The following is a 27,317-nucleotide window of genomic DNA, read 5'->3' on the forward strand; positions in this document are numbered from 1 at the left end:
AAAATGTTTGAAATTTTTTTTTTTTTTTTCAAATGTTTGAGTTTTGTATGTGTTTATCAATTCCAAAGTTTAATAAATCAGACACTGATGGCACAGCACTCTGTTTTTAAGTCTTCTTTTTTTTCAACCAAAAATGCTTTGCCCTGGTTAGGGGGTACTTGGCTGAAAAAATATTTCACAGAGGGTAGATCACTGAAAAAAGGTTGAGAACCACTGCTATAAAACACTAGTAAGAAAAAAAAACTATAATGCAGAAAAGAATAGAATATAAATAAGACCAAGATTAACTGTGCTGGCTGCACTGTATCCACAAGTAAGAAGTATAAAATTAAGCAGTGTTGACAGTAATGTGTGTATCAGTTTGTGATGGCAGTGGGTAAAAGATAATTAAAATGTAGCATGTATTGCATATGAAAAACCATTATTGTCCGTAGTACAGAGTCTGGGATAACAGAAATATAATGTTCATGTCAAGGTTATTATAGTTAATGAAAACTAACAAAATAACGAAAACAAGAATTGAAAAAACATTTTCGTTAACTGAAATAAAAATAAAAACTAAAGCTTTTTTTAAAAAACGATAACTAACTGAAACTGTATTTTGTGGTTACAAAACTGACTAAAACTATAATAATAATAATAATAAATAATAGTGAAAATGTCCTTAGTTTTCATCTTTGTCAACTTTTTTCATACGTAAACCTTTTTGGTTGATTGGTTTAATTTCATCAATCCGGTTTTATGACTTAATAAACTTATTGGGGCTGAGATGGATAAGACAAAGGAAATAAAGGCAACATTTATTGTGACCTTATTGAATCTCGCACCCAACAAATACCCTATTATAAAAAAACTAAAACTAACACTAAAAGTAGCCTAATAAAAACTAAACTAGACTAGCCTAAGCATTTTCCAAAAAAATAAAAACTAATTAAAACTAGCAAGTGCACTCTAAAAACGAGTTAAAACTAACTGAATCTGAAAACAAAAAATCACAACAAAATTAATTCTAAAACTAATGAAAAAACCATAGACTGTATAAGGAAAAAACCCAAACTTGTATAACCTTGGTTCATGTGCAATTTTCCCCCGCCTGGCCTTACTCGTCCAGTTGTATGCTGCCATGATGACACAGAAATTTCCGAGCACACAAAGGCAGCATTTGTAATATTTCTTTTTTGGGACGGTGTAAAATCCCGTTTCAAAGTCTCGCGATGCTGTTCGCCAGCCGACCCGCTAGTAGTGCTGTTGCCCCGCCAGTCAGCGAGCAGCCGGAGAGGAGACATGCTGGACCTCCAGTGGACCTAGGATCCTGTCGGCTTTCTCCACAGTTTATGGAAGATCACTCAGTTATGACGGCCAGCATGTTTAAAACCGAACCTGTCTCTGTTAATTGAGTCGCAGAAGTCGCAGGTTGAGAGAATCAGTTGAGAAGAAATAGTTGAGGCAGCCGGTGTGACAGTCAGCGTGTGGGATGGCAGCTCCCCGGCCGATAAAAGGCATCCTGAAGAACAAGAACAGCGGGGCAAACGTTAAATCGCTGCCCGACGAAGCCCCGGGAGAGAGTCTTGAACAAGCCCCGGTCCTCTCGGAGGAGGACCAACAGTAAGTTTCTGCTTGACTGTCGTGAGGCTGAAAGCCAGGTAACGTTAGCTAGCTAGACACTTGTTAGCCTCTCGGACGGTCCTCCCCCTGTCAGGCTAACTGTAACCTAAAAGTCACAGTGTTAGTCAGCAGCATGTGCTGTCTGCAGGAAAAACTTTCTGGTTATTTCTTGCGACAATGATACGGTTTCACCTTCCTGATAATATCTTGATGTTATGTGTAACCAAGAGCTAACGTTACCGCTACCGGTTAGCTTGTCCGCTAGCCAGAGTCACGACAGGTAACGTTGGTTTGGTTGTAATGGTTGTAAACCAATGTCCAAACTCATAGTTAGAGACGAGATAACACCAAACTATAACTGTCTACTTGCTTAACTTAATGGTAGTAAAAAATATGGGTAACAATGATCGTTACACAGTGACAAGCCCCAGACGATGACCATAATAGGGCAAATTAACATCAACCAAGACGGAGGACGCGTTCAAATGTAACGTTAAATGAGGCGCTAACGTTACTAATGAGTGTTTACCCCCATTTGGGTGATTCTCATGAAGCCAGTCTAAGTTATGTCTGTAAAGATTATAAGGACATACTTTATTCAACTAAATATATTTCACTTTTATATGAATGAACACTATAGCCATAATGAGGCACAATTCATTTTTTTGTGTTAAAATAATATTTTCTACATTTTTAAACATATGTTTGATTCACAAATTCATTACTGTAATGCATCCAGATAAAAATGTCATGGTTTCCCCACACTTGTATACAATAAATATTTAATAAACTTTATAATTTTTTTTTACATTTGTTTAAAAATGTATAATTTAACAGTATATAATCAAATATAATGGTTTTGACCATGTATAAAGAACAAAATCTGAATAAAAATTCATGAGAAAAAATGGTTAAATGTTAGGGTCATGATAGAATTGTTTGCATTAAAATATGTGTATATTTTGATAAAATACATTTTGGTGATACCAGCTACTCTTATATTTAAGTACTTGCCTAGGAAAAAAACAAAACCGTTCGTTGTTTTTTTAAATTTAAAAATGTGTTGCGGTAATGAATTTTGCTCACAGTGTCTCTAAAAATGTCAGAAAATACCTTTAAAATGTTTTAAATAGTTTATAAATTCATATTAAACAGTGATTTTAGATTGTATATGTTGTAAAGGGTCAAAGAAAATATGTTTTCAATGCTCTTGGATTTTTGCTATGAGCTGTACCATGTTCATGAGAATCACCCATTTCATTAGTTTGGTGCGATAGCTTACATTTTTGTATGTGTCAATAACTTGACACCCAGCACTATGTGAATTTTCTGTAAGTTGCGAACACTGACTGAAGATCTGCTTTTTTGCATATGAAAAAAGAGACATTACTGACAAACGATCATTTTCATTATCAAGCAGTTTGCCAAATATTTTCTCCACGAATCGTTTGGTCAGAAAATATTGAAAATAGCCATCATAGTTTCTCAAACTCCAATATGATGGCCTTAAATTTCCTGTTCTATTGGTCAATCCCCCCAAATATAAAGTTTAATATGAAATAAAACACCGAAAACCAGGAAACCTCATTATAGAGACGCTATAACATATTTTTCTGCCATTTCTGCAAGAAAAAATACCTTATATGATTAATTCATTATCAAATGAATGGGAAGGCTTATTTTCTTTCTATCAACAAATTAATTAGTCGACTAATCTTTGCACCTTTATACATGACTGGCATACATTGTAAGACAAACAGTGCATTGTCTGCTACAAGTTGCATTAGAGTGATTAATATGTAGGTCAACTAAAAGGTACTGGCAAATTTGAGGGTACTGACAGAGTGTTTTCTTAATCTTTGAATAAAAAATGTTAAAAAGCTCAAAGCCTTCTGGTTAAAAAGCTCAAAGCCTTTTGAAAGGATATGTGATGTCATTGAGATGGACATCAGTGTATGCCAGTGGATCTGAGTGTACCCCAAGGTATATTTTTAGTGACAAACACTTCACATCAGAAAAATGTGTTTCAGGCCTGGGCTGGCACTAAAGCACCAGTGTTGGTCAATAGAAGCAGCAATCTGAGCCTCTAAACAAGCGTATTAGATCTGATAATCTTACACCCACCACTTCTGTTGTAGATCTCTTGCTGTTAAATCTTCATAATTATAAATATATCTGCTGTCAAATTCTTAACACATCTCATGTGCCCTTTAGTCCAAGGATCTATTAAATGCTTTGTCAGGTCATCTGATTTTGTCGAGGATGGCCCACTCCACGTGCAGTAGGAGACACCCGACTAAAATATCAAGCATGTTGGATGGCAGTGGGGGTGCCTCAGATAAGGTCAAGCACATTACAGGGGACATAATTGTGATATGCCAACAGTTTAGGGGAGTGACTAATGATCCAACAATGTGCCGATCATGAAAACTTGCCTGGGACTGCTGGATCAGCTGTTCTATTGTCTAGTAGCTGACAAAAGTTGGAAGTTGGTCTCTTTTTCTGGAACCTCACCTTCCTATATTGGGGTTGTCACAATACTAAAATTTTCAACTCGATACCAATACTCAGGAAAATATTCGTTACCCGTTTTCAAATCAAAACTTAAAGCTGGATTATAAAACCTTTGTCTCACTTATCTGGAAGTATGAGTAAATCCATAAACGCTTTCATAGCTTGCACAATACTTATGACTGCTGCTTTGTCACTATCTTTCGTCGTACTAGTCTTTCTCTCCTCCTGCCTGTCAAGCTAGTGGGTAATACGGGTAGACTGACATACAGGTTAACCAAGCAGAGAGCCAGAATGAGCAGCTACACTGTGAAGAACTGTAAGTGAGTGAACAATGTTGGTTGATGGCATTTCATGCACTGCTCATGTAGTGACTAGGGTTGTCACGATACTAAAATTTTCAACTCGATACCGATACTCGGGAAAATATTCGATACTCGATACCATTTTCAATAACACAAGGATAAAAACAAAGACCCCAAAATTTAAGAGAAATATTTTTATTAACAAGAAAAATGCAACATGTAAAAAAAATAGAACCACAGGTTGAATATTTATAATAAAAAATAGTTGTGCAAAAAGAAACCGCAACTATGATAACAAGCTTCAGGTCTGAGGTAGTGCCAAAAATAAATAAATACAATAAACAATAACAGTTAGAACAATATTTTGAGGTTGTATGCTGTGCACAATATTAGGCAAGCTTGATGAAAAAAAAACAATAACTTAAGTGTTCATTCCTTGGCTCGGTATCGATACTTTTGAAAATGAGTATCTCATCCATATACAACGTTTTAGTATCATTACTTTTTTGAGTATCTATACTTTTGACAACCCTATCCTATATGCATAGATATTATTGACTCTTTTGCTTTCGCTGTGGCAGAGAGACACAACTCCTCAGATCAACAGTCCCTGTTAAGTCATTTCAGTGCTCTGCTCTCTCACAGCCACCTCTCAGTCTCCTTTCTACCCCCGGGGAAACTTTGACGTGTAGAGTTCTCTAAGTGATGCTGTTGCCATGTAAAGGAGATTTGTAGACATGAGAGAGACACTTTTGCAATGGCATGATTGATAAACCTGCTAAAACACAACAATGCATTTCTTTTCATCATTTGTATAGCTGTGGCATAATGAAATCATGGAGGAAAAACAACCCTCATTGTTGTATATTTTTAGCTATGTATGTCATCTGCAAACTTGCCAGTGATGGGTAAAAAATACTCAAGACAAGAAAGAGTGCAGGGCTGCTCAGGAAGTTGTCTCATGCTTACTGCGTTGCTGCATCAAATTTAATCAGGATTTGAAATTTAAATGTCAAAGTGCCCTTGAGCAAGTGTTTCTTTAGAAGCACATCTACCAGTCTGATTTTGAACACGTTATAAGTGCGGAAGCTAGAAACTACTAAAAAAGGAAGCTTTATTTGTTAGAAAAAACAAGGTTTGAAATGTCAATGTGATTCAGTAAAAAACAACCAACCCCACAAACATATGTTGGCTTTTACGGCTTTATATGAATTGAATTCTGTCTGATTTAGAGTCAGAGTGATGAACTCACACTACCCACCTGCCAAATGCTGATAAATCATCGATGCTAGCTGGAGATTTTGCCCGCTGTTTAACAGTTGGCTTGGATAGTATCATCAGTCAAATCTTTTATTAGACCCTGTTTCAATTTCAATCCCTTTTTAAAAAAAAAAAAAAAAGGATTTCATATATTAAATAAAGTCATAAAATACATGATTATAGTGAAGCTTCTCATCATCAACATACATGATACAGTTAAAAAAATCCACAAGCTTTTTGATTCTAGTTTCCTTTTGTCCACCTGTTATTTTAAAACATAACCAGCCAAGCTTTGGTTAGTTTAAGTCAAATGTGCCACCTGCTTCTCTCGTGCCAGAAGGTCTAGACATCAGTACCAGTCCTTCTCTCTGAGCTGCAGTGTGAGAAATTAGGTCATAGAAGGACGGCAGTTATTAGTGAGTTCCAGTCCCAACAGTGAATCGAGCGTTTTCTGTGTTGATACAAAAATAGTCTTCCTCTGAGTGACGAGGAAGTGGAGGAAATAGAGTTTTCTGGAAGGATCCTGTCTGCACCCGATGGGGCTGTAGTTTGTGTTTGAGGTAAATGCATATACAATGATATAAATGTTCTAATAATAATGCACTTGTGTGCATACTTTCAAAGTCGTACATGTAGAGCTGCAACAAGTATTCAATTAATCAAACAATAAACGATTATTCAATTAATCGTCAACTATTTTGATAATCGAATAATTGGTTTGAGCAGTTTTTTCGTACGTCCAAATTCTCTGATTTCAGCTTCTTCAATGTGAATATTTCTGGTTTCTTTGTTCCTTTATGACAATAAACTGAATATCTCTTTTGTTTGTGGACAAAACAAGAGATTTGAGGATGTCATCTTGTGATTTGGGAAATACTGATTGGTATTTTTCAACATTTTATTGACCATAGAACTAATCGATTAATCGTTTAAATAATTGACAGATTAATCGATAATTAATTAAAATATAAAATTGTTAAAAATACTGTAGATGACATAGTTGATCACATTGATCACATCATTCTACAATATCCAGAGGATATCCTGATCTAGCTCTAAAAATACCTTCCGTCCTGCAATCATTTGGTTGACCACCTGTCTATATTTAAACAGTTCAGCTCCCCTCCATAGATTTATTGTAGGAAAATGCACCCATGCGATGTAACACTTACAATCTACAATCTAGAGTATGACTCTCCTGATGCCTGTTAGAAATATTAGTTCATCACCTTTTAGTTAGTAGAGACGGCCACAACCTGCAGAAGTCACCGTAACTAAAGCCTAATAAGGCATTGAAAGGCAGCAGCCACTTTTTTTTTTAACCCATTAGAGATTGTCACTTTTGTTACGGCTTCAATCACCCACTATTATTTAGTTAATAGTGATGTAGGGGCCTCACACCCTGTCATATATAATTCATGGATGCTTCCATGAAACTCAATCTCGCCTTCACTGTCTTGTGAGCGTTATCCTGACTGTGTGATGGACAGTTTGACTGGCAGGCAGTGAATCTCTTACTTTCCATAATGTGGACAGAAAAATACCTCTCAGACATCTTATCCTCCTGTGTACGGGTCAGTTGAGGCCATCTTTGGTCACAGAAAATGAATACCGTTTCTGTCTTGATGAGAAATGTCTGGAACTGATTCATTCAGAATCATCAGGTGTCTGAACTTTTCTGGTCTACAATCATAAAGAGGACTAAAAAGCAGTAAAATTTAGTTGAAGTACTTGATTATCTCAGTCTTTATTATTTGTTTTGATGTTGATACAGTGGTGGGTAATATATTTAGTGTTAAAGCACCATCAAGAAACATTTGAGATCATAAATTGTTGTTCCTGCAGTTTTTATTTTCTTTTGCCTCAGTTTAGAGTTAGATTTACTTCACCAACACTTATTTTACTTGTCAGTATAACAGTGAAAATCCCTTGCATATTTTGTGGAGGACATCGCCTCTTTTTTCCCACATTATGACCGTAGCCTGGCTGCTGATGTGGCCAGAGAATTCAATGTGCAGTCCCTCCTCATTCCTCTGCTGATGCACTTTCTAAAGCCTGGACAGATGACAGGGGCTTAAGAAAGGCTTTTGGTCCAAAATCTACTTCTATCTACTGCTGCCTGAGAATGGAGCCAAAGGAACAGTGATTTGCACTTGTATTGCATGTACCAACAGCTGCAGAAAAATCTCAATTAGGAAAGGGTTTTCCACCTAAAAAACAACCCCAAACACTTTGTCTACTCAAAAATATAGGGTAGTTTTTTATCATTGGAAAAGTGGGCTACATCACTCTACATTAAAAAAGCTACAAAAAAATATTTTTAGGTATTGTGTAAAAACTAGTACGGGACTGGATTAAAAAAAATTAATCTAATTAATTAGAGGCTTTGTAATTGATTAATCGGAATTAATCGCACTTTAATCGCATATAAATATTTGACCTGAGAACAGTGAGAACTAATTTTTTTCACATGGATTTTTAGTATACCATTGAATAATGACTGAATACATAAGCTTAAGCAACAAAAATATTGTTCATTTTTGTTCAAGTCAAACAGACCAGTGCAATTTTTGCCATTAAGTGTAGCAATAGCATATTTAGAAATATAGTACATTTTAGAAATTCAGGTAGCTATATTTTTTTTTTCATTGAGGTGATACTTGAGGCTCGATGTGCTGCGATGATATGTGAATTCCTTGTTGCATAGCAACAAAACCATGCTCTTATCGACGCTTCCATCCGTTGTTTTTTTTGTAACAAAATGTGGTTTGTTGTTGTCTGAACTCATGAACGCTAGTTGGTGCTCCAGTATAATCGGTCCACCTGAAACTCATCCAGTGAGAAATGTTCCGCGATGCAAAAATAAGTGTGATTAAAATGAGTCAATTTCATTTTCCTATAATTAATAAATCTTAATTAACGTGTTAAAGTCCCGGCCCTAGTTAAAACATTTCTTTAAAAATTCTAATCTATTTAAGTTGATTACATCTGGAAATTTGAAGGGTAAGTTGATTTCAAATAAATAATATCTGACAAAACGCATGTAATTCAACCAAATTTAACTTACATACTTTTAAATGTTTTTGTTCATAATGATAATGTAGATGATTCTTGTTTGGTTGGGACACAGGTAAAACTGATGATCAATCTCCCTGTGGTTGGTTGTAATTTCCTTCACTGCTACTTCTGGCTATGCTTTGTGGAGGAGTATATTCTGTGTATTTCAGCTGCCCACTGTCTCCACTTTAAAACGAGGATGTGCTGCTGTTAACGTCGGTGGGTTCATGCAGTAGTGGAGAGCCGGGGGCTGGACCTTTCCTCACTACTATTTGACTATGCTACCTGATAGCACAGCTCAGCTCTCACTGATGACTCACTCTATTTAATGAGTTTTCCTGAAGCGTTATGTCGCCAGCTATTGACCACCCTCACCATCACATAAGAGATAAAACTATATTTAGCGTGTACTAGCAGTTGTTTTTTTCCTGTTATAGTTGCAGGTACATCATAATTGTATTACAGTTTTTGTGATGATTTGCTCAGAATGAATGAGTGGACTGGAGTGGATTTAAGGGCAATAGCAGTTTGGTGGAAATGGAACATGATTGGCTGCTTCTGCGATGTGTTGTGTAACCACACACACACACACACACACACACACACACACACACACACACACACACACACACACACACACACACACACACACACACACACACACACACACACACACGCATATACACACACATATACACACACACTCCCAGATGTTACTCAGAATCCTCTGTTGAGAACATTTCTGGAGTGTTTGTCTTCTCAGATCTGAGCTTGCTTTAGATAAAGTAGTCATTAATGTTTTTTATTTGAGTCTCAAGGTAGCTTAAGTACCTCTGCCGAAAAGATTATTTTTCCTGTTTTGTTTCCAGGTAGCAGGATATGAGAACTCTCATCCTTGAACAAAACCCAACTAATTATATTATTCTTATGATTCTCTGGGTCCAGATCAAACAAAAAGCTGTATTGCTGTATGCAGTATCTCTTTTGGCTTTGTAGGTTTGCATGTGTTCTAGTTACACTAACCCATGCAACGAGGTGACTCATTTTTGTAGAATGAGTGTGCATGTTCAGTATGTTGGTCAAGGACAACACTATCCAGATACCAACATTGGCCTATTTGCTGTCTGTTTACAAAGTGTTTTCTCAAACCGCTCGGCCACCGTGCTGCTCATAAGCAGGCCAGTACCTCATTACAGTACCAGTTCGTGTCAACTTGTGTGCATGTGTCTTGGCCAAAACCCTTTTAAACTCTACTGAATTATTTAGTGCACTAGCCCATTTATCTTTTTCAGATGTCTGTCTGAACTGGGGTTGCAGAATTCCAGGAATATTCAAGTTGGAAAGTTTCCATGGGAAATAATGTAATATGTATGGTAATATTACAGATAGAAACACGATATCATAAGCAGACCTAAAGACATGGACATAAAGCCTTTTTGTGGTATTTTGAGCATCCAAATGCCCGGACAACTAACTGTACTGTGTTTACAATTCATTTAATGAGATACAGATAAGACAGAAGTGCTTATAAATGTATATATTACTATAGCTTCCACTACTGATGATGCACAGAGCAGCCATCTTGGATTTTGAGGTTGGAGTTGTTGAAGTTCCACAGAACTTTTCACTATTGAAAGGTATGATTTTTACGTCTGAGATTTACATTTGCCTTTTTATCAACTTATTGAACCCTTAGCATTTGCCAGCTTAAGTAAAGCTAAATAAACTCCTGATAATCATTAGTTCATTCAGTGTAACATCCAGGGAATCAACTTGGCTCAGCATCCTTATTGACAAACCTCTGTGTGTGTGTGCCACTAATGGTGCAGGCCACAACACCTACACCAGGGATGGGCAACTTGTATGCTGGAGGGGGCCACAATTTTTCATGGACACTACCACAGGGCCACATATAGGACCGTGCACTTAACCAGATATGATGAAATTGCAATTTTAAATATGTTTACAGTGCAGTAACTTAGCATATTTCATGCTCAAATGCATGTATAACAGTATAAATAGGAATACAAAAGGTTTGAAGCAAATAAAAACAACTACTTACTGTGATTTCTTTTTTTTCAGTGCAAGAACAGCAGACCAACATTAATTGCAAGAAGTCATGTTGTGCATTTTTACACTGCACTTTTAAGATTTCATGCTCAAATGCATGTAGTGGTACTAAGGGCCACTTTAAGTGAGGGTGCGGGCTGTATGCGGCCCCCGGGCCTCCAGTTGCCCATCCCTGACCTACACTATACACCCCTCTTTTCCTGCATAGGAAGTTGATTTTAGTGGATTTCTGTAAATGTATGGAGAGCCAGAGAATCGAGGTTTGCCACATAGTACATGAACAGGAGAGAATATAAAATGTATTTCTTATACTTCCTCTGATTGCAGCTTATTTTGGGACCTTAGTAGGACTTCTTCCTCTTGAGTGCTTTGGGACAGAAAGAAATTTTTGATCTGCTTGTCTTGGCACATGTCTGTTTTTGAGTGAGAGGCGTAGAGTTCTGCAGGCTTGTTGCAGACAGGAGATTTAGCATCGCTCCTGTTTTCCACCCCTGCCTGTCTCCCATGATACCCGACCTTTTGTTCCATGAACAAGGTCAGGGCTGATGTACAGTATCTTGGCAGGAGAGGCTCTGGAGAGCAGAGGTGGGTTAACCAAGGCCAGATAATTATCAATAAACTCTGTATTAATAGCTTTAGGTTTCAGTTTTTAAATTTAATTGATAAAAATGTTTGAAAAAAACAACAACAATGTGCTAATGAGACAATGCAAAATGCACTAGCTTACAGTAAACTTAAAAAGGAGAAAATGGAGAGTGGGGATGCATAAACAAAAATGAAGTAAAAAATTCAATAACACAAAAGTCAGCTGATTTTATTTGCTGATGTTGGCATATCTGCATCTGCAGATATGTTTTATATGCACCAATATTTAAAAAACATTTTTTACAGAACATATATTTCAGAAAACTATGGTCAGGTTGATTTGGAAAATGTATTTAATTAACTTATTTAAATTATCAGCTACTGTCTGATACTGAACATACCGTACTGATGTTTATTTAGCAATTTATTAAATTTGTATTTATTCTAAATGTACTTAGTTTTATTTCTAGGTGGACAATGTGACACATTGTGTGTATATATAATGTTAAATATACTTGGATAAAGTTGATTGTTTACCAAAGTAGCCCTATACACACCTTTGCATACTCATATCTGTGCACAATCCTTATAGAAAAACTATTTTCATTCCAGCTCAAACGTTCCCTGTAACATCCGGCATGAGGCTCCATGCATGATAAAAATGTTTTCTAGTGGAGTGGTGTTATTTTTGTATGAGTTAAATCACATGTTTCCACCTCCTCCCTCCTGGACTACAATGGATGGCAGGTGTTCTGTCTTTATCCTCATGAGCCAAATTTCTCATTTTGTGCCGATTTAGTCTTTGCTTCAGCTCATTTCCTCAAAGGATTTGAAAGGGCAGCGAGGATTAGAGTAATTCTGAACAGAAAGCCCTGGTGGAGCAAGCAGAGGTGACAGCCTTATTCCCCAGATGACAATGCAACCATTGGGGATTAGGAACAGGTGAAGATTCAGGTTAAACGAAAGTCAACTCTAGCAAAAAAACACAACGATTTAGGTGATTATTTTAACAGTTTGACGGATTATAACAAATGAGAAAATTGTTTGACTTCTGACCTTATTCACTCACAGTTATGGGCGATATGGCTCTAAAAATGTATCACAATATTCCAGAGTATTTTTGGGATAAAGATATTCTTGATTATATTAAAAATTACTGAAAAATATATAGAGAAGGATTTTTTGGTCTGTATGAATAAATACAAATCGAACAACAAAATAAAAATCAATCATAAATCTAATCGTAGTGTAAATTGCAAATAACAGTTGCCAAATACAAAAATTTTACTCTTGACTCTTGAGAATTAGCAAATAATAAAAAATAACCATCTAGAGGGTCTGGGGGGCCCCCCCAGGAGGAAATTTTGAACATTTTATAGTACAATGTGATCAATCTCATCCACTTTGAGAGCTAAAAGTGGATGAGATTGCAAACACCTCACATAACATTTTTCACAATTAACAGGACTTTCCACTAGGACATGGAGCAGCCTGACAGTGGCTAGGGGGGTCCGGGGGCATTTCCCCCATGGAGAATGTTAGCTAATGTTAGCTCGCGTATATATTAGCATATTGCAGCAGTGTGTTTGGATCTGATGACAGGACAAGTTGATAGTATTTCGGCTCGCGCGCACGCAGACGCACCCGGAGAGATGATGTGGGGACAGGACTGATCCATGTTTTTTGAAGTGGGGAGGGCAGCTCAGTATATTAAGTGCGTGTGTGTGAATGCGAATATCTCGGAGGAGGACGGAGGAGAGGTTGGGTGGGGTTTAGACTGACTGACAGGTGACATATACTTTCAGTAGCTTGAAATGTGACGTTAGTGCAGCACACGAGACTAAAGCGGCCGCCACAGTCTAGGTAATTAATGGGAAATCTTTACACCACTACGTCAAGAAGTAGGAATGTTGCCAATATCATGCAGTTTTTTTTACCCATAAAAAAAATATACCGGTATAATGGTGAACGATACGATATGGCACACCCCTACTCACAGCTGATCAGCCTTGGTGCTCCCTCAGACTCTTATTCACATCTGTGATGGATTACTTTGACACTAAAGCAAATATCATGCCATTTCCTGAGTCGTCTGAAACGAAATTGGTGCAGATGACATTTCCGGGCTTCTTTGTGTGCGTTCCCAAAATATGCAATCTGTGCATAAAGTGGGGCACATTCAGTCCTAGATTAAATTCAAGTCCAGTCTTGGGTCACTCTTCTCCCTGAAGGAATCTGTGTGTGGGTAGCTGGTGCACCATTAGCCCTTTTTTCTTCTCACTGTATTTTCTTTGATCCTTTTACAGGAAGAAATCCACGAAATGGGACGAGATGAACATCCTGGCCACGTACCATCCGGCTGACAAAGATTATGGCCTGATGAAGATAGATGAACCCAGCACACCGTATAACAGGTCAGAACCTTCTGACAAAATTCCCCTTTATCAGCTTCAATTGCGAAAATTTGATTCAGTTGATCCTTAATTATTTTGGTAATGCTCTTAAGACATTTAGTCTATACATTTGGCGATTTGGGAAACCATATGCCCTTAATCTACACTAAAAAATCATTTTCCATGGAGAATGCATGCTTAACACCACATAAAAACACCAAATAAAATGATCACATAATCAGTTCAGAGCTGTACCAACTGCCATTGTGGGAAAGATGAGTTGGTATGTGTGTTGGTGTGTCTCAGCAGGTTTGTAATCCAATATGCCAGGCTGCTGCAGGGAAGGTCACCCTTGGCACGGACCTTTCCTCTTTCTGTCCTCGTGGTCCTCTTTCCTGCCTGCCTTCCCCTCTGTGTTCTTTATCCCCTCCATCAACTTTTCTGTTTGCTTGTTAGCTGTGGTTTGTGTCTGTATTTAATTTCCATCTCAATCCTCCCTTCATCGCCTCATGTTCAGCTCATATTAATTAAGTTATTTTCTCTCTTTCAGGATGGTGGGGGACGAGGATGATGAAGGGGCGCTGAGTGACTCGGAAGGCCACAGTGGACTCGCAGCTGATGACCTTGCATCAAAGTAAGACATGTGACTAGAGGGAGACATGACACACCAAGTACAGAGGTAGAAAGTGGAGTAAGCAAGCAATGAAAGGAAAGATGATTAGGTGGGATACTGTAACAGCTCTGCTACCTTTCAATTTTTAATTTTTCTGCTGGTGCAGTGCGTAGCTTTTTAGTGAAGTAGAAGTGTATCCTGGAAAAAGAGAGAAAAAATAAATTGCTCTTAGGTGTAGCCCAGATAAGGCGCACCTAAACACTCACCAATGCCCTTGACGTCCTTGTCCGCCAGCAAGACTGATAAGAGAGTATTTACTGTACAGCCTCTGACGTCCTTAAGACACTCTGTCCACTTTACTGCAGTGTTACACAAAGAAATATTGAAAGACCGCAGTGCCAGAGAAGTTGCAATACTACTGTTGTAGAAACATTGTCTTTTTTTGGAAACATGTGAATCCATTTATTCTTAAACGTACTATTTTCTACGTTTTATGTTTAATATATTGGCTACCTTGTGCATCGTATACATTTAAATTGCATAACCCAGGTACAGTAGTGGAAAAAAAGGTAGTTGTAACTTCACAGTTAGTGTGGTACCGGCTCAGCTGCAGCCTCCAGGACAGAGTTGTCCAGGCAGAAAGACGTGCCATCTACTACACACACACACACACACACACACACACACACACACACACACACACACACACACACACACACACACACACACACACACACACACACACACCAAAAAATCAGCTGTTTCTTCCAATTGGCAGCATGGCTTTTACCCCCAACTGGGCAAGCTGTCCTCATTTAACTGGTCTCAAGTTTGAAATGTAGCCCCATAAGGTCAGAAACACACACACACACACACACACACACACCAAAAAGTCAGCTGTTTCTTCCAATTGGCACACAAACAAACACAGGATGCAGACACAGTAGCAGTACAATCCCAGACTGCACTGCTGTATTTGTCAAGATGCATTGAGTAGACCCAAACATTGTCAAAATCTTTTTCCACTGAAAGAAAATCAAGCAACGACAACCTTGTAAAGGTCAGCAGTGAACCCAAATCTGCATTAAATCTGGCGTCCTCAGACTGCTCAGACAACAGCATGTCACTGCAAGTCTGTTCAGTAAGCTGTTTGAAAAGTACTCATGGAGACAAATTATTGTGCGCTCAATTTTAGTTTTTAGTGAAGCATTTTTAGAGGTCTGTAAACTACCTCTATTCTTTCATTGTGACATCAATTATGAACCAAACAGACATGAGCCAACTCCAGGTATTGTGTGGAGACTAGCATTACTCCTGCATTTCTGTGTTTTCTTGGAAATGCTTCCTGCATTTTTCCCAGTAACACCAACAAACAAACAATGGGTTTAAGGGTGTTTCCCATCAGCTTTGAATTTCAGGGACAGAAAGTTTTGCAGTGATACAGTAAAGGTTCTGAATCACGCTGGCTTTTACAAGTATAGACAACAGCTGTTGCCCAACAACTCTAATAAAAACAGCAGCCAATTCCGAGTAATATATTTTGTCTCAAACTAAATGGCACTTTGCTTCCTAGATGCCTGACAGCGAGATAGGCTTAGTCAAAAGTTTACAGAGAATATACTTTGCGATCTGCAAACTGTGATCTGAATGCATGTTTTTCATGAATAACATTTTGCTGTACACAGAGCATCTTACAAAGAATACATTTTGAATACCTGTTGCACTGCCAAGATGTTCATGTCTTTAGAAATGGTAATATCTTTTCAAACTAAAAATCTTACTGTACAGATACTATATGCATGAAACTAATTAATTACAGAGAGTTAACACATCCTCTCTTTGGATTTGAACATGGAAACTATGGAATTAAGAACTAAAGCATGAGATCATATTGAAGTCACACAACTTGTAGAAAAGCAGAATTGGATAGAGCTGGAGGGTGAGAAACATATTAATTATCTCTGGGTGAATTCCACGCCAAGGTTATAATGGACTTTATTTTTTGGACTTTATTTTGGACTTTATTCTAGTTTCGTTTTAGTTAAGTTTAAAATAGAAATACAGGTGCATCTAAATAAATTAGAATATCATAGAAATGTTAATTAATGTATTAATTAAGTAATTAAATTCAATAGGTGGAAATAACACATTACATATATCCATTACACACAGAATAAACCACTTATGTCTTCATTTATGTATTTTCTTTTAATTAAATGATTATGGTTTACATTTAATTATAAATAATTAAAATAATGAAATTATAATTATATTACAAAAGAGCAATTTTAACCCTCTGGAGTCCATGAGACCACCTGCACATTACTTCTTCATGACGTGAAGACATAAAAATGAAACAACTTCGAGCCTTGCCCTCAGCTTCCCTCTAAAGTTCTGGCTAGAAACTCCTTAACAGATTTTTTTTTATTTTATGAAATTCGGCCAAGTAAAACCGGAGATAATGTCAAATATATTTAGTGTAGAAATGTAGAACTAGAGATTATCCTAATTTTACCTGTTATATGTTAAATTTGCAACATGTGTTCAAATATTCAACATGTACATTTCTGTATGTGAAACATGATTTTCATGATCAGATTTTATGTTTTCCTTTTGTTTCTTTTGGGTGCAAAATTTTTGAGCAATTGAGTCAAAGTTAAAAATTAATTATCAGAACATATAGGTGAGGTAACGCTGAAAAAACTGATAACAACATGGCATGGTGAAGATTTTTTTGAAGGACATAGCCCAGGATTTCAGAGGGTTAAAAAGTATGTTTATATGGAAATGTTGGCATCTGAAAAGTATGTCCATCTATATGACTCAATACTTGGTTGGGGCTATTTGACTTGAACTACTGGAAATTGACTTTCCCATCATATTGTAATGTATTGAGATGCACCTGTACAGTATATATTTGTTTTTTGTTTTTTTTAACCAGGCAATATTGTTTCAGTTTAGTTTCCCTCATAGAATATCCTTTCAGGTTACAACAATATTTTTCACTGCTTATTTTTGATTTATTTAACGATGATAACCCTGGCTCACCCTGGGTAGTAATGGGAGCTTGAGAAGTGTATTTGCTGTGGGCCATCGCCCTTACATAAGTGCATTGATGCAGCGGTGAGATGAGCTTGTTTGAGTGTGTGCGCCACAGAGAGGATAGTGATTAGCTCCAGGCTTGCAAGTCAATTAACCGCCTTTGTTTACTTCCACAGAGTGCCTTCCATTGTTTTACACTAAACCCTCCAGATAGTACAACAGCTGCTCTTTTCCTCTTCCCTCTCGTTGTTTAATCTCTCCAACAACCACTTTCAGTCTCTTCTCTCATCCATCACTTATCCAACTATGCTTTTTTTTTTCTTTTTTCGATTTACTTCCATCGTCTCTAATTCACTGCATCACTTACACCTCTTACCCAACATCCTGTTTGTCTTTATCCGCCTTGAAAATCAGATACCATTAACGGTGCATGCTGAAACTGTAGGGGAATTGACTTGTCTTCTTTCTGGGTGAATCAGGCCAGTGTGTTGGAGAGCAGCAGTAGTACAGTAAGTGGGAGCTTCCCCGGGGCAGTTTCACCGATTCACTACCATGCGCTGAGCCGTAAACTATTATGCATTTCGTCCTCTGCCGTTAAAGCTCTTTGTGATTGTGAGAGATGGGGATAGTAACTCTTGTTATTTTTGTCTCATGCTTGAGTACTCGCACACGCTCTCACTGTGCCTACTCTCTCCTCCCCCTCACCTCACATCTCTCCATCTGCTTTCCTCCCATGTTTCCCTCCATAGAAAGCTTTTTCAGAAGTTTTTTTTGTAATCCCTCCACAGTGACTTTAGGAGGAGCTATTGATGATCTCCTGCCTCTATTTGCTCTTTTAAAATAGTCAAAACACAACAGAGCAAACGGGTGATTCTCATGAAGCCAGTCTAAGTTATGTCTGTAAAGATTATAAGGACATACTTTATTAAACTAAATATATTTCACTTGTATATGAATGAACAATATAGCTATAATGAGGCACAATTCATTGTTTTGTGTTAAAATAATATTTTCTCTATTTTTAAACATATTTTTGATTCACAAATTCATTACCGTAATGCGTCCAGATAAAAAAATGTCATGGTTTCCCCACACTTATATACAATAAATATTTAATAAACTTCATAAAAATAAATATACATTTATTTAAAAATGTATAATTTAACAGAATATAATCAAATATAATGGTTTTTAAGAATGTATAAAGAACAAAATCTGAATGAAAATTGATGAGAAGAAATGGTTGAATGTTACAGTCATGATAGAATTGTTTGCATTAAAATATGTGTATATTTTAATAAAATACATTTTGGTGATGCCAGCTACCCTTATATTTAAGTACTTGCCAAGGAAGAAAAAAAACAAAACCTTTTGTTGTTTTTTTCTAATTTAAAAATGTGTTACTTTAATGAATTTTGCTCAGTGTCTCTAACAATGTCAGAAAATACCTTAACATTTTTTAAATAGATTACACATTCATATTAAACAGTGACTTTAGATTGTATATGTTATAAAGGGTCAAATAAAATATGTATTCAATGCTCTTGGATTTTTGCTATGAGCTGTACCATGTTCGTGAGAATCACCCACTGGGAATGGAAATACTAAATAATTGTAAGAGGCAATTAATTGATATTTCTTAACTTATTTCTTGTCACATATCGTCTCTTTTTCTTTTCTTTCAAGGCTCCTGGCAGCAGAGGGCTTAGAGCCTCGCTCAATGAAAGACGAAGAAGAAGAAGAGGAAGAGAGCAGCGAGGAGGAGGAAGAGGAGCTGACTCCTGAAGAACGAGGTAAACACGGAGATTCTTTTCCTTTAATTTGAACTTGATCACACACACTCCTACTTGTCCCTTCATTTATCGACTCTCAGTGTAATATTATCACGATGTCCCACAGTTCACCCCTTTATTTTTACCCTCCACCTGAATACAAAGTGTCCTCCGCAGCTGTGAGACTGACTAAATGCAGAGTGACGGTCCACAGTGGAGCGATGGTAGAGAGGGATCTGTTTTGGAGATGGCTCCAGTGTTCTGTGTGCTCTTTAAAAACCGACACACACACACACACACACACACACACACACACTCATACTGTCAGTATGACCGTTCTTTGACCTGTGTACACACACACACGTCTCTCTCTGTCTGTCTCGGATACAGAGATGCGAGATGAGCTGCAGAACACACACACACACACACACACACACACACAACAAAGCTGTAGAATTTTTAACGGCTTTCCATGCTCGCTTGTTGTTTCATATTTATATCTAAAATATGCAGAGAAGCAAGAGAACAGGCTGGAAGCTGCAAATCCGATCAATATAATCCAACTGCAGAGCTGTGGCCTCAGCAGTTTCTGACACGCTGTTGCAGTCAAGCCAGCTTGTGGCACCTATTGGAAAGTTTTAACATCAGTTTTAGAGCTGCAGGTGAGGACATGCTGATTCCAAAGGATGGAGGGTCCCCAGCCCTGAGCCTAACTCCAACTAGGGCTGGGTGATATGGACCAAAAGCCATATCCCGATATATTTAGGCTGAATATTGATATATTATATATATCCTGATATTTTTATCTTATATATTATATTAAGTGAGAGCAAATGTTCAGTCAAAGCCAAATATGACATCTCACAAGTAGTTTTATTGAAACCGTTTATTTAAGTGAACATAAATACTGTATAACAGGAGGACCTGTTATCACATTTAAAAACATATTGATATATCTTTTATATCGATATATCGCCCAGCCCTAACTCCAACCAGAATTAAACAGGATTGGGCAGATAATGAAACTGTTTCAGTACACATTTCTATCACAAGTCTTATAGAAATTGCATTTTTTAAACTTAAAGGTTTTCTCTATTAGTGCTATCCATAAACTAAATAATATGTCAAATTTGTTTGACTTATGCAGGTTCTTTTGGAAAGATATTTGTCTTTTTGAAGAGTTAATATCGAAATATCAAATACTCAATTTAACGATGTTTTTACGTCAACAAATGAGAATAATAAATACTCATAAGTGTAATTGACAGCTTTTGAGTTTGACTTCTGCCTTAAGAGCTGCTAGGATGAAATTAACCTGTCGTTTTCAAATCAAAATTTAAAGCTGGATTACAAAACTTTTGTCTCACTTATCTGGAAGTATGAGTAAATCCATAAACGCTGTCATAGCTTGCACAATACTTATGACTGCTGCTTTGTCACTATCTTACGTCGTACTAGTCTTTCTCTCCTCCTGCCTGTCAAGCTAGTGGGTAATACAGGTAGACTGACATACAGGTTAACCAAGCAGAGAGCCAGAATGAGCAGCCACACTGTGAAGAACTGTAAGTGAGTGAGCAATGTGGGTTGATGGCATTTCATGCACTGCTCATGTAGTGACTAGGGTTGTCACCATACTAAAATTTTCAACTCGATACCGATATTCAGGAAAATATTAAATATTCAATACTCAATACCATTTTCGATACCACAAGGATAAAAACAAAGACCCACTAATGCACCCACTTAAATGTGATATGGAATTAGACCAGATCGCATATATATTGTTCAAATTTGTCATCCTTGGTCCAGGCAAGCTGCGGCTTTTATTTAAGTTATTTTTTTTAAAGTTATTTTTAAGTTATTTTTTTTAATATAATATATAAGATAAAAATATCAGGATATATATAATTTAACAGAAATATTTTTATTAACAAGAAAAATGCAACATGTCAAAATTAACAGAACCACAGGTTTAATATTTATAATAAAAAACACAAAAAGAAACTGCAACTATGATAACAAGCTTCAGGTCTGAGGTAGTGCAAAAAATAAATAAATACAATAAACAATAACAGTTAGAACAATATTTTGAGGTTGTATGCTGTGCACAATATTAGGCAAGCTTGATAAAAAAATAACAATAACTTAAGTGTTCATTCCTTGGCTAGGTATGGATACTTTTAAAAATGAGTATCATATCCGGATACAACGTTTGAGTATCGATACTTTTTTGAGTATCGATACTTTTGACAACCCTAGTAGTGACGTTGTTACAGAGGTAATAAACTATTCGTTCAGAGTACAAATAAGCAGTTTCTGCTGTGTCAGCGTTGCAATGTAGACAAAAACACCACCACCTCCAGTATACTGAGAAATAAAGAGTGTTTTCCCCGGCCGCGATAGGCTGAATCAGCATTGTGTCAACTCGTTTGGCAAGCCCAACAGTCCAACTTTAAGAGAATTTATTGCTGAGTCTGCCTTATTTTGACCTTCACTGTTTACTTTAAATCTCCACCTTTCACACATTTGTGCACACTTGAATCCTGCGTATCCTAAATTTGTCAGTAGGACATCACTCACACTTACAGACACAGACACAAAGCCCAGCCCGGCCTTCGGAGCGCCTCATATATTTTGTGTCACCCCCCTCTTTTTTTTTCTACCTTATTTTACTGCAGTTACCATCCATCTCAAGGTTGCAGCAAACATTTAAAGTTACTTTTTTTTACTAAAATAAGCCCCATCAGTTGCCTCATGGTGTCCTATTTTGAGCCTGACCCCTTTTTAAAGTAAGTTTGTCTAAAACAAGAAATGCGGGAGAAGAATGTGAACGTGTACGTCAATCTTTCTGTTGAAATGAATGAAAAAGAAATGAATAAAAATGATGTAAAAATGTTTTTATGTTGTTTTTATCAGTAAAGTCATAATAATAGTATATTAGTTGTATAACAAACAAGATGCTGCACCCAGTGCTTTCAGCAAATTAAAGTAATTTCAAATGTATCATCCTCTGCAGCCAAAAAGTCTCATTTTCAAATGATGAGGAAGATGCACTACAACGAGGGCATGAACATCAAGCTGGCACGCCAGCTCATTGCCAGCGAGCTAGAAGAAGACGAGGACGCAGACGAAGAGATGAGGGACGACACAGAAGAGGCGAGGGAGGACACGGAGGAGACGGAGGAGATCAGTGTTGACCCGCCACAGGAAGGTAAGGAGAGGGAGCCTGTGTCACTGTGCACCTCACCATGACTCATTTGGACACTTTCCAGTCCAACAGTGTTTCAGCGTGTGTATAGTGGCGAGGGCGTTGTCACGTAGCACACCTTGCAGAATATAGTTAAGGGGAAGAGGTTGAGAAATAATGGTTTTGCGCACTGATGCACACTGTCAGTGAGGATGTCATTAGATTTAACAGCTGGCTGCTGTTTGTTTGTGCCGCCCTGTGGTTCAGTTAGTCACAGAGCTGCATCAGGAGGCTCCAGTCATTAAAATGAGGCACTATTTTAACCCACTGTTTTGCATGAGCACAATGGGTTATGGTAAAAGATTTGTCTTTATAGTTCACACACTCAGAATCCAAATCAGAAGCCTTGATTGATTGATTGAGAATTTATTTGAGCACAAAATAAAAGATGAACATTTAAAAACAAACCAACAACAATAAATACAAGAAAACACAAAATGAAACAACAAGACTCAACACTTATTTGTGTTCAAAAGGAGTGGGAAGAAACCAAAGCTTATTAAATCCCACCCCTTCTCCCTATGTTAATTTAATATATATATATAACAATAATATATATATATATATGTATGTATAACACACAGTAATGTAGTTTATAATCTTGTTATTACCATTATTAACATACATAACTTGTTATTAACTTACAAACACATACGTACACATACACCCATGGAGTCATAATGAGACAACAATAAACAAACAAACAAACAACAACACACAAAAAAGAAAAATAGTAATAATACATTTAAAAAATAAAATATCAACAATACCACCTACTGTCATTTCACACACCTGTTTTTATCCCTATATCGTGTGAAGGCATGCTTTTTATATTTGATTTTGAAGTGTTTCATGTTTGCACATTGTTTTATTTCTTCACACATCCCATTCCATATTTTTACTCCGCTGAACGAAATGCAAAACCTTTTCCCATTTGTATGTATTTTCATGACTTTAAAGTTATTTGACCCCGTCAATTGATATCCCCCGTCTCGACCCTTAAAGAAGTTTTTTCTATATTAATTGGAAGTAAGTTATTAGCTGCTTTGTACATTATTTGTGCTGTTTGGAATTGAATTATGTCTGTTAGTTTTAACAATTTTGATTGTAAGAAAAGTGAGTGAGTATGGTCCAAAAGCCTGCTTTGTGTATTGTCCGTATTGCTTTTTTTTGTAGAATAATTAGTGATTTAATTGAACTCATGTAATTATTGCCCCTTCTTTGTGATTGTATAAGAAAATAGCAGTCACTCAAATGATTCATTTCCAACATAATCTGAACAGATGCCAATCTAGTAAACCTGTTTTAGGCCTGCCTATTAATGTTTCGTAACAGAAGAGATTTAGACAGGCCTCTGCAGGGCCGTTCTAGGGCAGTAATTACTTTCTTGCAGGATTTATAGCAAAGTGTTATCCATGTGTGGCTATTATCACTGTCCATTTTAGCTTTTTGTTGTTCTTCAGTCAATTATTGTCTTTCTCTTTGCTGATCCTGCCCCAGTATCAGCCATAAGCACAAAATATTACATCAAAAATAAAGTCTTTAAACCAAATCTCCTCCCGCTTTGTTTTCATTAGCTAACCCACTAACAACTGCCAAGCTTTGCCTGGGAAAACGTTAACAGACTCTTTGGTCTGCACGCAGTAAAATCATTTCATCTGATTTTGCAGGGAATCAGACCTGGGGATAAGCATTTAGAACTATGTAGAAATAGCCAATCTGCTCACTAATGATCTAGTTTGCTTATGTAGGTCACATGGAGGCTTCAGTGTTTTATTGAGACGATTTCATAACCAGTTAAAAACTCATTGTAGTTGCTTTAAAGTATACAGTTTTCAGTTTTGGAAATAATGTAAGAAAATAAATTCCAAACAAGAACAAAAAAGTGTGTATGAACCCCAGAGGAAGCATCAAAAGTTATAAACATTGAACTTTACTGGAGGGCATAATAAAACTTTCTGATTCTGCAGACTAATTATACTGAAGATATGAAACTAGATGTCAATTTTTTTTTGTGGAAGTGATGTAACCCATTTTTAATCACATTAGTTCAGTTTTCCCCAGCTTCTCTATTCAGAGGATCAAAGTAAAAAGAGAACAGAAGAAATTGATGAAATATTACATTGATATTATTTCTGATCTCAGTCTGTTTCCATTTGTGTCATTTGCTCTCCAGCTGATTCTCTGGACTCGTAGACGAGGCTTCTCTCCCACCTCCAGCTCTGTGTGTCGGCTCTGGATCCAGACAGACAATGCCACTGCGCTCTGTGTTTTTTTTAACGCTGGGCCGTACAACAGACACCGCTTCACCACGCATATAACAAACCTCAACAGCCAATAACCTCCCGGTCACCTGTCTGTCTCTACTATCCCTTAGAACTGTGCAATATAACATTCAAACGCTCTGGTTTTTAACTCCCAGAATCAGTAAAACACACAAGAGAAGACTGTTGCTCCCTCCTCCTTCTCCCCTCTCCTATTGCCAAGAATTTCCCCCTCCTACGTCCTCTGGACTGGCACTGAAGAATATGTGATTCTGACCCTGAAAGGAGGATCAAGGCTTTGTAAAAAAACAAACAAAAAACAAACTGCTGGATACCAGGACCTCCCGTCTGGCCGCTCCACAGTCCTTCTGCAGGCCGCAGAGCAGCACGTCAGCCCTGGAGGAGGCCAGGGGAAACCCTGCGGCCTCACTGAAGGCATATCTGAGACATGACGACAGCGCTTTTAATGGTTGCACTTCAGACGGCTTTTGTTTTGCTTTGTGACCCACCACTCTGTTGAGTTTCCTCCTTCCATACTTTTTGTGATAAATATTGGACACTGTCATGACCAGTTAGGTTGTTGTCAGGTGAGCTATTCATATTGACATAATAGTGATATTATAATTAAGCAGCTATATATTAGTCTCTAATAGTCAGAAAAGACAACATGAACCACGTCATCTGATTTTCATTATAGAAACATCAAACATCAAATACTCTAATTGACACGTGCTGTGGTGTCTCAGTTTGATGCTTGCAGTCAACTGTGTAGCTTTTAGCTCAAGATCAATTAAAACAACACAGATTGTAAGTAATATATTGGCACTTTGCTGCTTTTGCCCAAGAACTTCTCATTTACGTTCTCTCTTTATAGGCAAGAACACCACACCAAACCTCATTTAAGATACTGGCAGTTTTTAAAAACATGTATACCTCATGCAGCCAGAAGACTGTAGGTATATAAGTCGTCTATCAAGAGAAGCTTTTTTCACTTATAGTTCACCATTTAAATTTATTTACGAAAGAAGATTGCAGGACAAGCTAGTAATAAACATTTTAAATTGTACAAGATAGAGTCAGACCCCTGTGTTTTTGAAAGAAAAATGAAATTGACACTTAACACCTTTTATCCTTTATTTTAAAAAAGTAGGAGAGACAATGTTGAGGTTCCACATCTGAGGTACAGCACATGCTACTGATAAACAGGACAGTGTCAGGTCTTTAACAAGTTACGGCTCTTATGTAGATTTGACAGAAGAAACCATAATCTGTGTTGCACAGAAGCTTCATTAAACAATTTGTAAGTAAAAGGATATTTTGAGGAAAGTACAGTTCTCTACCTTGTGTTTTTTTAATTTCTCCCCGGCTTCATCTCCCTTTTATTTAATGTTGTCGGATCTACTGAAGTGTCTTTAACGACCCAGCGTGGGAATGTCAAAGAACGAGTTGTTATTGATGCTACTGACTTTAGTTAAAGCAGATGTTGGCGGTGGAGATGACCACTAAGGCTTATAGGAGGCGTTTCAACCATTTTTTGGTAATGTCTGGGGTTCCTACGTAAGTGTTGAGAATGTTAATGTGTAAAAGTCTTAAAGAAGGTTGGATTTGTGAAAAGTGCTGCTGAAAAAAAAAGACAATGATGATAGTGCAAGCTTCAATTGCACCGCAAGACGAGGGATGGGAATCAAATTATCCAATGCATCATAATCATATGTTCCCTGTTGGTTCTACACTCTAGTCCGACATTTTTATCCACACAGAAAATGTATCAGGAATCAATAAAGAATCAGCCTGATAAACAGAATCTACATCGACATTATTGTCAATAAAATCTTAACCACCGCCATCCCTACCGGAGAGAAAATTCAGTAGGAACCCTGAGTATGTCTTGTGTTGTGGTCTCTTAATTTCCTTCTTAACCCTTTAACTCCTCACTGTGACTGAAAGTGTTGAGCTCTGTATTATGGAAATACAAAAAGATCAACAGTATGACTTCTGCAAATGTCCCTTTGCAGTTTATTTTGTTCTTGTAATTTAGTATTCGGTGGCGTTTTGTAGAGGTTAAAGCAACTTCCTTTGGGCCATTTACACCAACCAACAAGCTCCCATCCGAGCAGCTAATTTTACATGATTACTGTAGAGAAACAGGAATCTGTCTGGAAAAACAAACTGTATTGTGTGAACGGATAGAAAAGACAACTGCAGAGAAGATGTATTTATGTTCTCCCTTAAGACAAAAGGACAAAATTGTCCCGAACATGACTGAGATGATCACCCGTAGGTGGTTGTTACCGGTCAAATGTGCCTCTATTGTATTTATGTACATGTGTGTAAAATGAACAGGCTATGCTTCTTGTAACAGGTTTTTTTTTCTCCACTGTCTCGCTTTCTGTTATTGCACCTCTTCTGCCCTGTTGGTTTTCTAACGAAGACAGACAGATGTCTGTTTGTCTCAAAAATGAGGTGGACGGTAAATCCATGGGTTTTTGTATTTCCAGTTTGCATGTCCTTAATCATCAGATTGTGTGTATTCTGTTTTGTTTTGCCACCTATCATTAAACAAATGTTGTTAGGATCTGAGTGTCTGTTGTGG

General features: G+C 37.2%; 1 protein-coding gene across 1 annotated transcript; it reads left to right on the forward strand.

Annotated features, from left to right (window-relative positions):
• The first annotated feature begins 1,243 nt into the window (after positions 1–1,243).
• Positions 1,244–27,299, forward strand: ppp1r2 (protein phosphatase 1, regulatory (inhibitor) subunit 2). Its single transcript, XM_059341056.1, has 6 exons — positions 1,244–1,605; positions 13,700–13,807; positions 14,337–14,420; positions 19,128–19,234; positions 22,230–22,424; positions 24,637–27,299. Exons 1-6 carry the CDS (start codon positions 1,475–1,477, stop codon positions 24,654–24,656), a joined length of 645 nt encoding a protein of 214 aa, XP_059197039.1. The 5' UTR covers positions 1,244–1,474; the 3' UTR covers positions 24,657–27,299.
• Positions 27,300–27,317: the final 18 nt, after the last annotated feature.

This window comes from Centropristis striata, chromosome 9 (genome assembly GCF_030273125.1).
Source record: "Centropristis striata isolate RG_2023a ecotype Rhode Island chromosome 9, C.striata_1.0, whole genome shotgun sequence".
Lineage (NCBI taxonomy): Eukaryota > Metazoa > Chordata > Actinopteri > Perciformes > Serranidae > Centropristis > Centropristis striata.

Excerpts from the sequence above, each read along its gene's own strand:
- ppp1r2 (XM_059341056.1), top strand. The coding sequence starts at position 1,475 with ATGGCAGCTCCCCGGCCGATAAAAGGCATCCTGAAGAACAAGAACAGC. Across the intron at positions 1,606-13,699 it reads CTCTCGGAGGAGGACCAACA|GAAGAAATCCACGAAATGGG; the intron begins GTAAGTTTCTGC and ends ATCCTTTTACAG. Across the intron at positions 13,808-14,336 it reads CCCAGCACACCGTATAACAG|GATGGTGGGGGACGAGGATG; the intron begins GTCAGAACCTTC and ends TCTCTCTTTCAG.